This window comes from Xenopus laevis, chromosome 9_10L (assembly GCF_017654675.1).
Source record: "Xenopus laevis strain J_2021 chromosome 9_10L, Xenopus_laevis_v10.1, whole genome shotgun sequence".
In the NCBI taxonomy this organism is placed as follows: Eukaryota; Metazoa; Chordata; class Amphibia; order Anura; family Pipidae; genus Xenopus; species Xenopus laevis.
In genome coordinates, this window is record NC_054387.1 from 76,491,470 (window position 1) to 76,505,604 (window position 14,135).

General features: G+C 37.8%; 1 protein-coding gene across 5 annotated transcripts in view; it reads right to left on the reverse strand.

The window, feature by feature from the left end:
* The window catches only part of ppp1r9al.L (protein phosphatase 1 regulatory subunit 9A like L homeolog), a 52,692-nt gene that overhangs the window by 16,897 nt on the left and 21,660 nt on the right, over positions 1–14,135 (reverse strand). For all 5 annotated transcript variants that reach the window (XM_018235912.2, XM_018235911.2, XM_018235914.2 and 2 more), the window contains exons 3-10: positions 11,115–11,247; positions 10,729–10,849; positions 8,474–8,578; positions 7,268–7,397; positions 6,093–6,239; positions 4,878–4,931; positions 1,704–1,933; positions 707–803 (exon numbers count right to left, since the gene is read on the reverse strand). In XM_018235912.2, the coding sequence (XP_018091401.1) occupies positions 707–803; positions 1,704–1,933; positions 4,878–4,931; positions 6,093–6,239; positions 7,268–7,397; positions 8,474–8,578; positions 10,729–10,849; positions 11,115–11,247 (1,017 nt within the window). The remainder of the gene's footprint in view (positions 1–706; positions 804–1,703; positions 1,934–4,877; positions 4,932–6,092; positions 6,240–7,267; positions 7,398–8,473; positions 8,579–10,728; positions 10,850–11,114; positions 11,248–14,135) is intronic.

The window sequence follows — 14,135 nt, forward strand, 5'->3', positions numbered from 1 at the left end:
ACTTCTATATAAATAAAACAATCTGCTACTAAAAGTATTTTATTCTGGGGGCAATATGTATCAGCAGTTAAGGTGGCCATAGACGCACAGATAATATCGTATGAAACAAATTTTCGTACGATATTCGGTGCGTGTATGGTGGGAAAAGAGCTGGCAGAACACTTGAATATAGGTCGGCTCGTCGATCGGGCTGGACAGAAAATTTTGATCAGGGGCCTTTGAAGGCCATTGTTAGTGCTGAATCATCAGCTACAGGTAGAATTCTATTGTTTCTACCGGTATATCCGACGATTAAGGTCTACACATGTGTATTGAAACAAACTCTTTTTCTTGGAAAGATCCAAGAAGATTTTCCAAGAAAGATCATAACTGTTACGTCTATGGCAGGGGGTGTCCAAACTACAGCCCGCGATATCGGGCCAATATCCATTTTTAATTGGCACCCAGCAATTGGATTCAGCGGTGCTACTGCACATAGGTTCTTGATCAACACCCCTAATTTAGGCAGGTGTTGGGGAATACCCAAGCGATCGTCTGTTGCTGGTTGGAAGAGAAAGGGAATTCAATGCTGTACGGCGCTCAGTAGTAAATGGATAGTATCACCTTTAACCGAGGGAAGCTCCAATCTATTTCTCATGTCGGTAAAATGCAGCCTAAACTGTGTGAACAGAAACTGCCTTGAAAATGACAAGTGTCACTGGCTTACCCTGCTATTTAGGATTTTGATTTTTTCTTTATGTAGTCTGTCTTTTTCTTTTAAAAGTTCATTATGTTCCACTTCTTTTTTCTCAAATTCCAGCTCCCTAGAAGCAAATTATACAAGAAAAAAAATGATTTATGTAAACTGCTCACATAATTTAGAGTTTCACAGCACGACAACATGACGCACAAATAGATTTAGCAAAAAAAAAAGGAAAAGTTGTGCTTGTCACTAAATTTTAAACCATTAGGCGGAGATGCAATGAGGCTGCGACCACAAAACTCATACAGACTAAGACAAGAGATCCTCTGCACTCATTATCAAGTCATTAAGAGCATACAGATTATAGGCGAGTGCAGAGGACTGCTTGTCTTTGCACAAATAGCTTTACTTCACTGAATACACTGTAAGATACACTCATTTAGCAAGGTAGTCATGAATTAAAGAATTGCTACTTGATTTAGCCACCAATACACTTGGATGATCCAATCATTTGGCTCCTGGGCCACAGATCAGATCTTAATGGGGGTTAGGGAGATCTGGAACACATCAACATACCAATGCAGTCCTCAAACAATGGTATTAAACCTGCTCAACAGAGATCTGCCTTATTATTGCCAAATATTGCTGTCAATATAGTCCCATACACAGGCCCACTCAGTCTAGTGGGGAAGAGGTGGCAGCTTTTATGGGACCATTTGTTGCCTGTGCTTAATCTTCTCCAGCACAGGAGACAAAATTGGACTGGAATTAATGTAAATTGCCAATGGTAAAACATATGCATCGCATGGTAGTACTAATTTGCCTCATAAGGAAGAGATGAGAAATACTGCACAGCCCTGTTTCTTAACAATGGACCCTCAGATGTTGCTGAATTACAGTACCTAGTATGTCTAAACCTCTGATTCAATACTGAAGGATGCTCTAGTCCAACAACAACAGTGGACCAACAGTTAAGAATAATCCACTTGATTTCTTGCCATTACAGAACTTTGGTACTTACTTTATTTGAAAGTCTTTGAGCAATTTTTTGGCTTTGGCATACTTCTTTTCCAAGGCATCGTATTGCTCTTGAGTCTCTTTCAGATGCTCGTTGACAGTTTTGCAAAGAGCTTGCGCTTCTAGCCAGTATGTCTCCAGCTTTTTTATTTTTTCCTTATTTTCCTCTACAGATTGTTGGTATTTCTGCTTGTTGGACTCCCAATCTAACTTCTCAGCTTCAGCTGCTTTTATCTTAAATAAAAAATAAAAACATCCCCATACATATAAAAACAACTTCTAAGGAGACTAATGCACCATTTTTCTTCGAGCCAAAGGCAGATTACATTTTATGGGGATCAATGGCAATGATGTAAGGCAGAGGTAACAGAAGAGTAGGAGTTTAACAAATGCAACAATCTGTGGGATGTTAACTAATCAAGGCATACTGTATAATTAAATTAAAACCAAGGCCGGGCTTGCTTTGCCTTGCTACACTCAAAGCAGAGTCATCAAACAGTAAAACAAAATTGCCTGCAGCTATATAGCTCTATACAGAGCACTCCCATTGTAATCCACAGTAGTGAAAGAGTCATCTTGTAATACAGCTGCCATCACTCATTGCCTGGATAAGCTCTCTCCACCTACATAGCAGCTGTTTGCGGTGAACAAAACGGCTGCAATGAGCCCCATGCCAGATTCATTCCTCTAGAAGGGAATAACATTTCTGTGTAAGAGCTTTATTTCCAGAAAGGGGTTGAATGGCAATGATTGGGAGTGCCTATGGAAAACTATTTTTTTTCCCTTAAAACTGAATATTGGCATGTATGCTACTGCTAAGGATTCCACAAATATTTCTGAATTTCCACCAGGTTTGCTCACATTGTCTACTATGTAACTCATTAACACCAAAAAAATACGGAAAAAGAATTTTAAACTTAAAAGCTGAAATTCTTGCCTGGCTTTCTCATATTGACACCGATGAACCAGCATTTAATGAGAAGGCAAGAAATAGGTTCTGGAACTTATATAAATATTTGAGAATATTAAACTAAAAGAAGGCAAATGTGCGAAATGTGGTATGGGAGAGACAGGATTTCTCCACATGATTTGGGAATGCCCTATGGTAGCACCATACTGGAACAAAGTTACTCACTGCATTATTGTCTACCTATCCCTCCCTGGTATTAGATCTCCAGAGACCTGCTAATTGGGTATATTAGATGAGACATTACAAAAATCAAGAGCACTTTTACACTTGTTGTTGCTGTCGTTTTATGCGAAAAAGTTATTAATTATGAAATGGATGAGCCCTAATTTTCCTACACTCCAATAGTGTGTTGAGCTAATAAATGGTACACTACCCCAAATAAAATTGACGTACAATGCTTGGGGCACACCTGGGAAGTTTGAGAAAATATGGGAACCATGGTTAGACGCCAACCCTCATATACCTCTACCAGAATGAATTATATGTTTAACACCTTAATGCTACCGTAGGCATGATGTAAAATTTGATGCAAGTAACAGATACTGTGTAACTGCTCCCTTGCTTAAATTTTCTTTGTTTTTGTAAAATGAAAATAAAAATCTTCTAACAAAAAATAAATAAATCAAACAATATATATATATACAGTGGTGTGAAAAACTATTTGCCCCCTTCCTGATTTCTTATTCTTTTGCATGTTTGTCACACTTAAATGTTTCTGCTCATCAAAAACCGTTAACTATTAGTCAAAGATAACATAATTGAACACAAAATGCAGTTTTTAAATGAAGGTTTACGTTATTAAGGGAGAAAAAAAACTCCAAATCTACATGGGCCTGTGTGAAAAAGTGATTGCCCCCCTTGTTAAAAAATAACTTAACTGTGGTTTATCACACCTGAGTTCAATTTCAAAGGTTATAAAGCCATTTCTAAAGCTTTGGGACTCCAGCGAACCACAGTAAGAGCCATTATCCACAAATGGCAAAAACATGGAACAGTGGTGAACCTTCCCAGGAGTGGCCGGCCGACCAAAATTACCCCAAGAGCGCAGAGACAACTCATCCGAGAGGCCACAAAAGACCCCAGGACAACATCTAAAGAACTGCAGGCCTCACTTGCCTCAATTAAGGTAAGTGTTCACGACTCCACCATAAGAAAGAGACTGGGCAAAAATGGCCTGCATGGCAGATTTCCAAGGCGCAAACCACTTTTAAGCAAAAAGAACATTAAGGCTCATCTCAATTTTGCTAAAAAACATCTCAATGATTGCCAAGACTTTTGGGAAAATACCTTGTGGACCGACGAGACAAAAGTTGAACTTTTTGGAAGGTGCGCGTCCCGTTACATCTGGCGTAAAAGTAACACAGCATTTCAGAAAAAGAACATCATACCAACAGTAAAATATGGTGGTGGTATTGTGATGGTCTGGGGTTGTTTTGCTGCTTCAGGACCTGGAAGACTTGCTGTGATAGATGGAACCATGAATTCTACTGTCTACCAAAAAATCCTGAAGGAGAATGTCCGGCCATCTGTTCGTCAACTCAAGCTGAAGCGATCTTGGGTGCTGCAGCAGGACAATGACCCAAAACACACCAGCAAATCCACCTCTGAATGGCTGAAGAAAAACAAAATGAAGACTTTGGAGTGGCCTAGTCAAAGTCCTGACCTGAATCCTATTGAGATGTTGTGGCATGACCTTAAAAAGGCGGTTCATGCTAGAAAACCCTCAAATAAAGCTGAATTACAACAATTCTGCAAAGATGAGTGGGCCAAAATTCCTCCAGAGCGCTGTAAAAGACTCGTTGCAAGTTATCGCAAACACTTGATTGCAGTTATTGCTGCTAAGGGTGGCCCAACCAGTTATTAGGTTCAGGGGGCAATTACTTTTTCACACAGGTTTGGATTTCTTTTCTCCCTAAGTAATAAAAACCCTCATTTAAAAACTGCATTTTGTGTTTACTTGTGTTATCTTTGACTAATAGTTAAATGTGTTTGATGATCAGAAACATTTTGTGTGACAAACATGCAAAAGAATAAGAAATCAGGAAGGGGGCAAATAGTTTTTCACACCACTGTATATCTCTACACATATATCTATATATCTATCTATATCTATCTATATCTATATATACACACACACAAAGATATTCTATTGCAAAGACAATTATTATATTATATTTATTTGGAGTGTGCACCAGCATAGTAACTCACCCTCTCTTTCAGCTGCTTAACTTCTGCTGTAGTGACTGCATGTTTTAGCTGAAGCTAAAAACAAACAAAAGGTGTGACAATTAATAGCAGATTTCGTCCATCTAGCCAGAAGTAAGGATAAGTGAAAACTCAAACAATTCTGATTACATGGAGTGCAGGAATAATTTAGGCCAAAATAACATAGGCAAAAACTGAAAGGGTCCAAAAGCGTACAAAAAAAGAGAACAACTCACCATGTCAGGGAACAGGCCCAGGTGCACCACCCAGAACCTTCAGCAAAGGGAGTGCATGACTGATGCTTGGCCTGCACTTTTGAATGGATTGCTTTCAGCTGACAATTTTTTTTCTGGCAGAAAACTACAACAATACTTGAAAATACCAAGTAAGTATCTCAGCCTGTGATAAATCTACCCCTACACTTGCCTTTCCCTATACAGAAAAATACTCCTCAACTATTTGGCAGCATCACTAGGACTTCATGGATGATTGCCGAGCTAACCGACGCGCTTTGCAAAAACGCAGGCGTCATGTCCGATGTGACAGAAAGTTAATAGCATTGTCGGATAGTGTTGCAGCGTTGATCCGACGCAACACGACTGTCGGATGCAGATGCAGCGTCTGCATCCGGCAGTCGTGTCGCATTGGATTAACGCTGTGACTTCCATCTGACATTTCCATTACTTACCTTATTTCTGTTGCGTCCAACGTGACGCCTGTGTTTTTGCACAGCACATCGGATCGCACGGAAATTATCCGTGAAGTCCTACCCGTAGTCTTACAAAAACAAGATCCCCTTGCACACATCACACTGGTCTACTAAAACACATAATATACTGCAATCAAATCCAACTGTCTAAAATTAGATAGATAGCTAGATAGATAGCTAGATAGCAATAATGTCCAGCTATTCCCAGTATTACTTTGGTTGCAATGGTTTACAGTCATGAGACACATTACCAATCATGGCAGTCAGCAAATGTATTTTTAAATTGGTGTTTATTGCAATAGCATTAAAATAAAAAGGGTAGAGAAGAACAGGCATAAAAGCAGAATTAATACATTAGAATCAGTGGTTTAGTGAAGCTTCAGTAAAGTAATAATGCCAGTTTAATTTTGATTTTAGTTTAACGTAATTGTGGGCTGTAGTAGAGACCTGAGTACGCAGATTTGTCTGCACTGTAACAGTGGCATAAAGACTGAGTATGGTAATTGTACCTCTTTAAATTTAAGTGCCAGCTGTGATGAATCCATGTCCAGAGATATACTAGTGTCTTCGCTTTCTGGCAGATCAAAAACTTCCACTGACTTCCCACTATGCAAATCGGATCTCAGATCGTCGTCATCATCCTCAAAATCTTCTTCCTGCAAGAGAGGCAAGTAAATATAGCTTCCAATGAAGCTGTACTGCAACTTAAAGTGATACTGATAATGCTCATTTTACTCGTCTTGTCATGTCTTAGATTTATGCAGGATTGCCGTGTGAAATGGTGGTGTACCAGGCACCAACCTGGCCACATAGCACCCCACCCAAACACTGCCCATTTTATGCTGTCAGGGTGCATGAACCTTTAAGGAAAACTATACCCCCCAAACAATGTAGGTCTCTATTAAAAGATACTGAGTACAATGCAGGTCATTGTATGTGCCATTCCACAGTTATTTTGAATATGCTGTATGTGACGCTTTTATGGATGTGACAATAAAGCATTTGTGTTAAAAAAAAAAAAAAAAAGATACTAAAACAGCTCATGTGTAAAACCCTGCTTCATGTAAATGAACCATTATCATAATAATATACTTTTTTAGTAGTATGTGCCATTGGGTAATCATAAATAGAAAATTGCCATTTTAAAAAATAAGGGCCGCCCCCTAGATCGTAAGATTCACTGTGCACACATACAAACCACATGTAAGGTCACATGAGCCAATTAACAGACAGAGTTCTGCCTTTTGCTTCCTCACTTCTTCCTGTTACAGTTAGTGTTGTAGTATTTCTGGTCAGGTGATCTCTGAGGCAGCACAGATAGAGTAACGAAATGGTGGTTCAAGGCAAGAGATGTAAAAGGGCAATATTTATGTAAATATATATTCCAGTTTGGTAAGATTCTTTAATATGTCATTCAATTTGATATAAACTATCTGTTGCTTAAGTATTCATTTTGGGGGTATAGTTTTCCTTTAACTAACCTTGATGGTGACCCTGTAACATAATGACTCTTACTAGCTGCAAGAAACAGTAAAGTCACTGGTGGCTTATAAAGAGAAGATTTCACCAAAATTAAAAAGGGAAAATAATTTTCCAGCTAGATTTGAGACAGAAAATGTAAATGGTGTCAGTACAGTTAGTTTTAAGTAAATTTCTCAGCTGCAAAACAGAAAACAACCAATACCTGCCCAGTACTGCCCTCTGAATATTGGGGCTCATACAGCTGATGTTGGCATCGCTCTTGCTCCAGAGTTTCACTGATTAGCCGAGCCACTTCACTCTGAGTCCCTGGTTTTTCTCTCCCAATAAGAAATCTATTAAAAAATGTACATATTCAATTTACTTTGTATTTGTTTATCAGTCCAGAACCCAAAGTGCTCTCTAGCATCCTGGGCCCTTGGAAGGTGAAGAATCTGATGCCATCATTACTCCCCACCTTCCAAGGCTAATCTAATTTTCAAATTTTACTAGGCATTTGTGAGTCTCAGTCAGCACTGCAGATGCCTGGGAAAAGAACCAGATGCCTGAGCACAGAACCAGACAAAAATTAAACCTGCTGGTGCTTTGTTTATGTGACAAAAAGTTTCATGATATTTTTTGATTTGATTTTGGCCAGGCACCTGCATTCGGCCTATTCCGGATCCTGCTGAAAAAGGCTGAATCCTGAAACGAATCCTGGATTCGGTGCATGCATGTTTTTAAAATGTGTTAGTATTTACTTTTAGTGAAAGGCAATCAAAGGCTATCCCTGGCTTTGTCTTTGCAAAATCAGATTTTACTGTTTCAGTGTTTCAGGTTACATTCATACACCACATTCCTTTTGGCTTCTCACCAGTTGGGAGTCCTAGGGGGATGGGTGACAAGGGAATTTGCTCTCAAATGACTTTTTCTCCCTACAACACAAGTAATTTGAGAGCACTCATCCTGATTATACAGGCCTACAAAAAATGGAGCATTAACAACAAAGACAAGATGTGACTGAGGCAAAAAGCCTTTGAGAAACAGTTATACAGACATTTTGAGTGTATTTATGTAAAACTAATAAACTCATTGTGAAACTATATTCAACTTAGTTACTATTAAAGTTTAGTAATAAATAATGGCTGTATGCAGGGGCTGCCAGGGCCACTGCTTGATATGCAATGTGTGCTATACACAGTGGTGATCCTGGCTGGTAGGTTACTGGAAATATCCCAAAACAAAAGATGGCACCACCTTACGTTTTACTTTGTAACAGAAAGTAAGCAATTAAACACTGGTAAACAGAAACAAAACACTAGCAACAAAATTACCTCAAATATTTAATCCTTCTATTAGAAATATTAGCAACCCAAAGGTTAAGGAAACTAAACCCCAGTAGTATATAAAGCCAAATAAATAGATTACTTACTTGACTGTGCCTTGAGTGTTTTTAAGCACTGTAGCTGCAAACAGTTGTGTCACTCCAACTAAACTTGTCCCGTCCACCTCAACAATCTGGTCATTTACCTGAATCCTGCAAATTGGAAGAAATACTAAAAAATTTGGCTAAGAAATTAAGGAATTTGTAAAAATTCCAGTGAATATTTAAGCACAATACAGTTCTGAAACGTAACAGGTGTTCATGAACAGTGTTCAATCCTGAACTGTGCAAAACTGCTTCAATCATTAACTAGATTGGGAAATACAATAAATATTTGCAAACAAGAATTGGGGGGGGGGGCGTGAGAGTGTGTTACTTTGTCTGGCCAGGTGTGGTGTGTCACTATTGTAAAATCAGTTGCTAAGAACACCTGCTTGAAAATAAAAATATGTACCATCAACAACAAAACAATGAAAAATAAAATGAAAAATTATTTTGATTGTTATTGCTCACATCTGATAATTAAACTGATTTTGCCTCCCCCCCACATCTTTGGGTCCGGGCCCTCTAAGATTATATCAAGGCTGCAGGAAAAAAATATACAAACATCAGCCATTCAGTCACAGCTCAACAGCAAATTTGGTGTCTGTATATGAGCCTGAGTGTGTTCAGTTTTATTTTGATTGACTGTTGTTAGTTTAGGCCCATTGTGTGTCTATTATTGTAACATATTTAAAGATCAGACCACATTTTTTCTATATTTTTACAAGGATTTCCCGGAGTTTTCTTGCTTGCAGGTATGCACAAATACATAATCCTTAAAATTACAGGTGATATGTAATTTCTGACAATGAAAAGAGTATTTAAGGTATAATGTGAAAATCTTAAAAAACAAGTGCCTTTTTGTTAAGTAGGAGCAAAATAATCACTTAATTACCTGACAAGTAGCAGTTTAGGACACCCCTTAAGCTTGTGGTCCCTCCACCCATCGCTATCAACATGTCTACTATTATTTTATTATTGTTAATTATAGCAACAAACCAAAGCCTTGAGATAAACCACTGTTATTGTACTTTTATAGTAATTGGCTTCTTCAATACATATAAAAATACAGCAAATCAATGCTGCACTCTGTGCCTTAAAGAGCCATGGCCTGCAAGGTACCCAAGTGTGTGCAGTTAACTTGCTACTGGTTATTGTTCAAAGGGAGCTGCAGGATGCTGGAACCCCTGACTGCAAGCAATTTAGAATAGGAAGGAAGATAAACCCAAAACAATTAAGTATTACTATTTCAATTCTGGTATTTATTTTAGGAACTGCCAAATACCTAAGGTATGTAAAAATGAACAAACAAATGGCCACATATGACTGGCCAGCATCTAGAATGTATCTGGGTAGTTGCAGATTTCACAAATGTCATTATGCATCTGATCCAAAAGAGAGCAGCTAAATTCAGAGTGAGTCTTTCTAGAAACACCCCCAAGAAAGTGACCTATCTGAAGTCAGCCTAAAGGGAAGAGTGACTGTACAGTTTAGACTTACTATTCATCTAATGCTAATATATTTAACTTGCATGACTGAGTAAACACACCCCAAGAAGCATGGAGCAATACACACACTTGCAGCACAGTATTACCCCCTCCCTATCAATAACTTAACATTCATCTCAATGGGAAATGAGAGGGATCACCTGAGCAATCCTAAATTGTCTCCATCTGACAGCATCAATGGCTGCCATATGAGTTCATTAATCCCCAATAATAGGGAAAAATACACCCATTTTTGACATATGCTCTTTCCGTAATTTGGATCTTTGTACCTTAAATCTACTATAAAATCATGTAAATATTAAATAAATCAAAGACTGGATTTGCTTCCAATAAGGATTCATTATATCTTAGTTTGGATCAAGTACAAGGAACCGTTTTATTATTACAGAGAAAAAGGAAATCTTTTTTAAAAATTATAATGGAGTCTATGGGAGATGGCCTTCCCTTAATTTGGAGCTTTCTGGATAATAGGTTTCCGGACTAGGCAGGGCATTTGACCGCAATAATTCTTTATGAGTGGATGGCAACTGTTAACATGGGATGTTCTATGAGAACCGCCTAACAAGCTTAAACCGACTTTTGTTAAGACTATTTCTTTAAGGAAACATCCGCACACAAATCGTAACACCCAGAGTTACCTATTCACAGCAAAAACACAAAATAATTCATATGATACCAAACCAAAGATGTTATTGTTGTAATGATATTAAATGGATTTTTTTTTTAACAATTCAAAATGGTTTGTAAACTTACCGACCATCTCTTTGAGCTGCCCCACCTTCAGTAATAGTTTTCACAAATATTCCCAACTTCTCCAAGCCCTGGTCTGCACCAACACCCATACCAATGATACTAATGCCGAGACCACTGTCACCTGATGAGAATGAGACACAGAAATACGCACAAAATAAAGGCACAATGAGACAATACAATGCATGCCCCAACATTCTAATTAATGTCAATTCACACAGCTCAGCCATTCAACAAATGAGTTGACTGCTACTCTTGATATAGGTTAACACTTTACCGAAGTGCATTACTAAATGAACTACCCTGTGCCTCAAAAACTGATATGCAAACAAATGTTTATGCATTCAACAGATTCAAAAATGTTACCAAAAAAATGATAAAGTGTGGACCTTTTACAAGCTCTACTGGAAACACGTCCATTTTTTCTACCCTCTTCTCCAACTCATATTCCGCAGAGGCAGCGACTGGATCAACCTCTTCGTTACGTCTGTTGTAATCTTCATTTGAAAATGTACTGAAAACCTGACAATAATATAAAAAGTGAGAAGCAGGATGGATAACTACTTTAAACATTGGTGTGCACAGTAGCTTTTATTTAAAATAAGATTCCAACTCCACCCCACATCTGTACACTTTAAAAGAGCAGTTCAGTATAAAAACTGGGTAGATAGGTTGTGCAAAATAAACATGTTTTTTTAATATAGTTATTTAGCCAAAAATCTATAAAGGCTGGAGTGAGCGGATGTCTAACAGAACAGAACAAAACTTGCTTTTCAGCTCTCTAACTCTGAGTTTCTTTGCAACTTTAAGGGGGCCACATGGGACATAACTGTTCAGTGAGTTTGAAATTGATCCTCAGCATTCAGCTCAGATTCAAAAGCAACAGATATGGCCCATGTCCTCCTCCTCAAGTCACTCATTGGTTACTGCCTGGTAACCAATCAGTCGAAACCAACAGAGCTGCAAAGCAGGAAGAAGTTTTCTGGTTATTATGGCAATACATTTAGGGGGTTATTTATCAAAGGTTGAGTTTTAGAAGTTTGTGAGATTTTTTACAACTCAAATGGTTTCTAAAAAATGGTTTCTAAAAATGAAATCAGTGAATTTGGGGTGAAAAACTTACAAAACTCCACTTAATCGAGTTTTTAGTGAAAAAAGACTTGAATCAGTCAAAATAAAAGTTTCTGAGCAAAACCCACTGAAAAAAAGCCGAACATCATGAAGGCTACAAACATCTTCAAATGGTTCATGGGATCTCTGCCATTCTACGTGACATAGACCGGTTTTGGCTGCAGAATTTTGGGATTCTAGCTATTTCCAAGAATTTTTTTTACATTACCCGAAAAAAAATCTATTTTTTTTTTTAAACCCCAAAATTTTCATTTTGACTGAAAAATACACCTGAAAACTTCTTACAGAAATTCTTATTGATATTTTCATTTTCAGATTCAGGGAGCAAAATGTTTTCCTCTGCATTAAAAAAATAAAAAATTTTTTAGTTAGACCCTTCTAAATCCAGAACGGATGGGCTGATGCACGAAGGCTCATAAATTTTACTGAATGGTAAGGAGAGTTAATTTGGGTTGTAACCTAGGGGTTAATGATTTAATCATTAAAGCAAAGCTCTATGCTACTGCAGGCAACTGTGCTGGTGTAATTAATAACATATGTAAGTAAATCAGCTCAAGGGGGGTTTTTTGACTGATGGTCAATATTTGTGGTTTTTGCATTATTTAGCCTTTTATTCACCAGCTCTCCAGCAATTTCAGCAATCTGGTTGCTAGGGTCCAAATTACTTTGGCAACCATGCACTGATTCAAATAAGAGAGGGCCTGAATAGAAAGATGAGTAATAAAAAAAAAACAACAGCAGCATATGTTTTTTAGATGGGGTCAGTGATTCCCATTAGAAAGCTGGAAAGAGAAGAAAAGGGCAAATAATCAAAAAACTAACAAATAAATAATGAAGACCAATTAAAAGGTTGCTAAGAATTGGCCATTCTTTAACATACTAAAAGTTAACTTAAAGGTGAACCACTCCTTTAATACCACAGTAAAAATGAAAAAAGTGCAGACCTACATGTAAGTTAAGAGGTCCCCAGACTAACTGGTTGTTTTCATTGTAATAAATCTGTTAGTTGCAACACAATGTTTGTGAGCATTTTACATTTCTATAGAAGGTATAACTGCATACCTCGCTCACTTGAATTATAAGATAAGAGACATTTTACACCATTCCACACTTTGGGGCACATTTACTTAGCTGGAGTGAAGGATTACAATAAAAAATACTTCGACTTTAGAAGTATTTTTTTGGCTACTTCGACTACGAATCGAACTAAAAATCGTTCGACTATTCGATATTCTAAGTACTGTCTCTTTAAAAAAAAACTTCGAACACCTACTTTGCCACCTAAAACCTACCGAGCACCAATGTTAGCCTATGGGGAAGGTCCCCATAGGCTTTCCTAGCAATTTCTGATCAAAGGAAAATCGTTCGATCGATGGATTAAAATCCTTCGAATCGTTCGATCGAAGAATTGCGGTAAATCCTTCAACTTCGATATTCGAAGTAAATGTGCCCCTTTGTGTCTCAAGCCCTTCTCCTTTAGATTGTAAGCTTTTTTCAAAAGAGCCCTCTTTAACTTTTGTACTGGTGGTTTTGTGTGTTTTTCTGTATGTATAATGCATTTTTTGTACATCGTTGCTGAATATGTTGCCATTAAATAAGTATTATGTCCCCATTCTGCCTTTCCCACCAAGCCTTGCAACTTGGTTCCAAAGAACCATGCACTACTACTCACTGCATTTATATCATGATCTGCTTCAGTTCATAGTTTGATATTGTAAAAGGAGGTTACGGCAGTATTTCTACTAGCTTTTAGAAAGGCACCCTGTTATTTGCTGAAACAGTAGGCTTTTCACAAACCATTTCCAAACCTGTCATTTAGGTGTTTATGACTAAAAATAAAATGAATGCCACCCATTCCAGAGCAAATCTCTTGGACTGCATCAATGCGGAGTACAGACAACCTTTACCTGAATAAACAGAAGATGTTCAATAACAGCTTATGAAAACATTCTCTTCATTTAGAATAACAATTCCACATGTTTGTTTTTTCAGTAAAAAATCAAGAGGAACGCGGAAATCCTGAATAGTTTCACAATCACCTTCCAGTCCTGGTTACTAATGCTGTCTTCATCTGAAATTATCAGTCTGGGATGACTGCTATGCTGTTGGAACATGGTTTAACGTTCTGGGACTCCAGCCTATCTTAGATGCTGCTCTCTTTTTCAGTAGTTAAAATCGGGCACACAATCTCAACTCAATCTAGATGATGTTACAGAATTCTTACAAACTAGGTGCACTGAATCCAGGATTTAGCATGGGATTCAGTCATGCAAGACTCA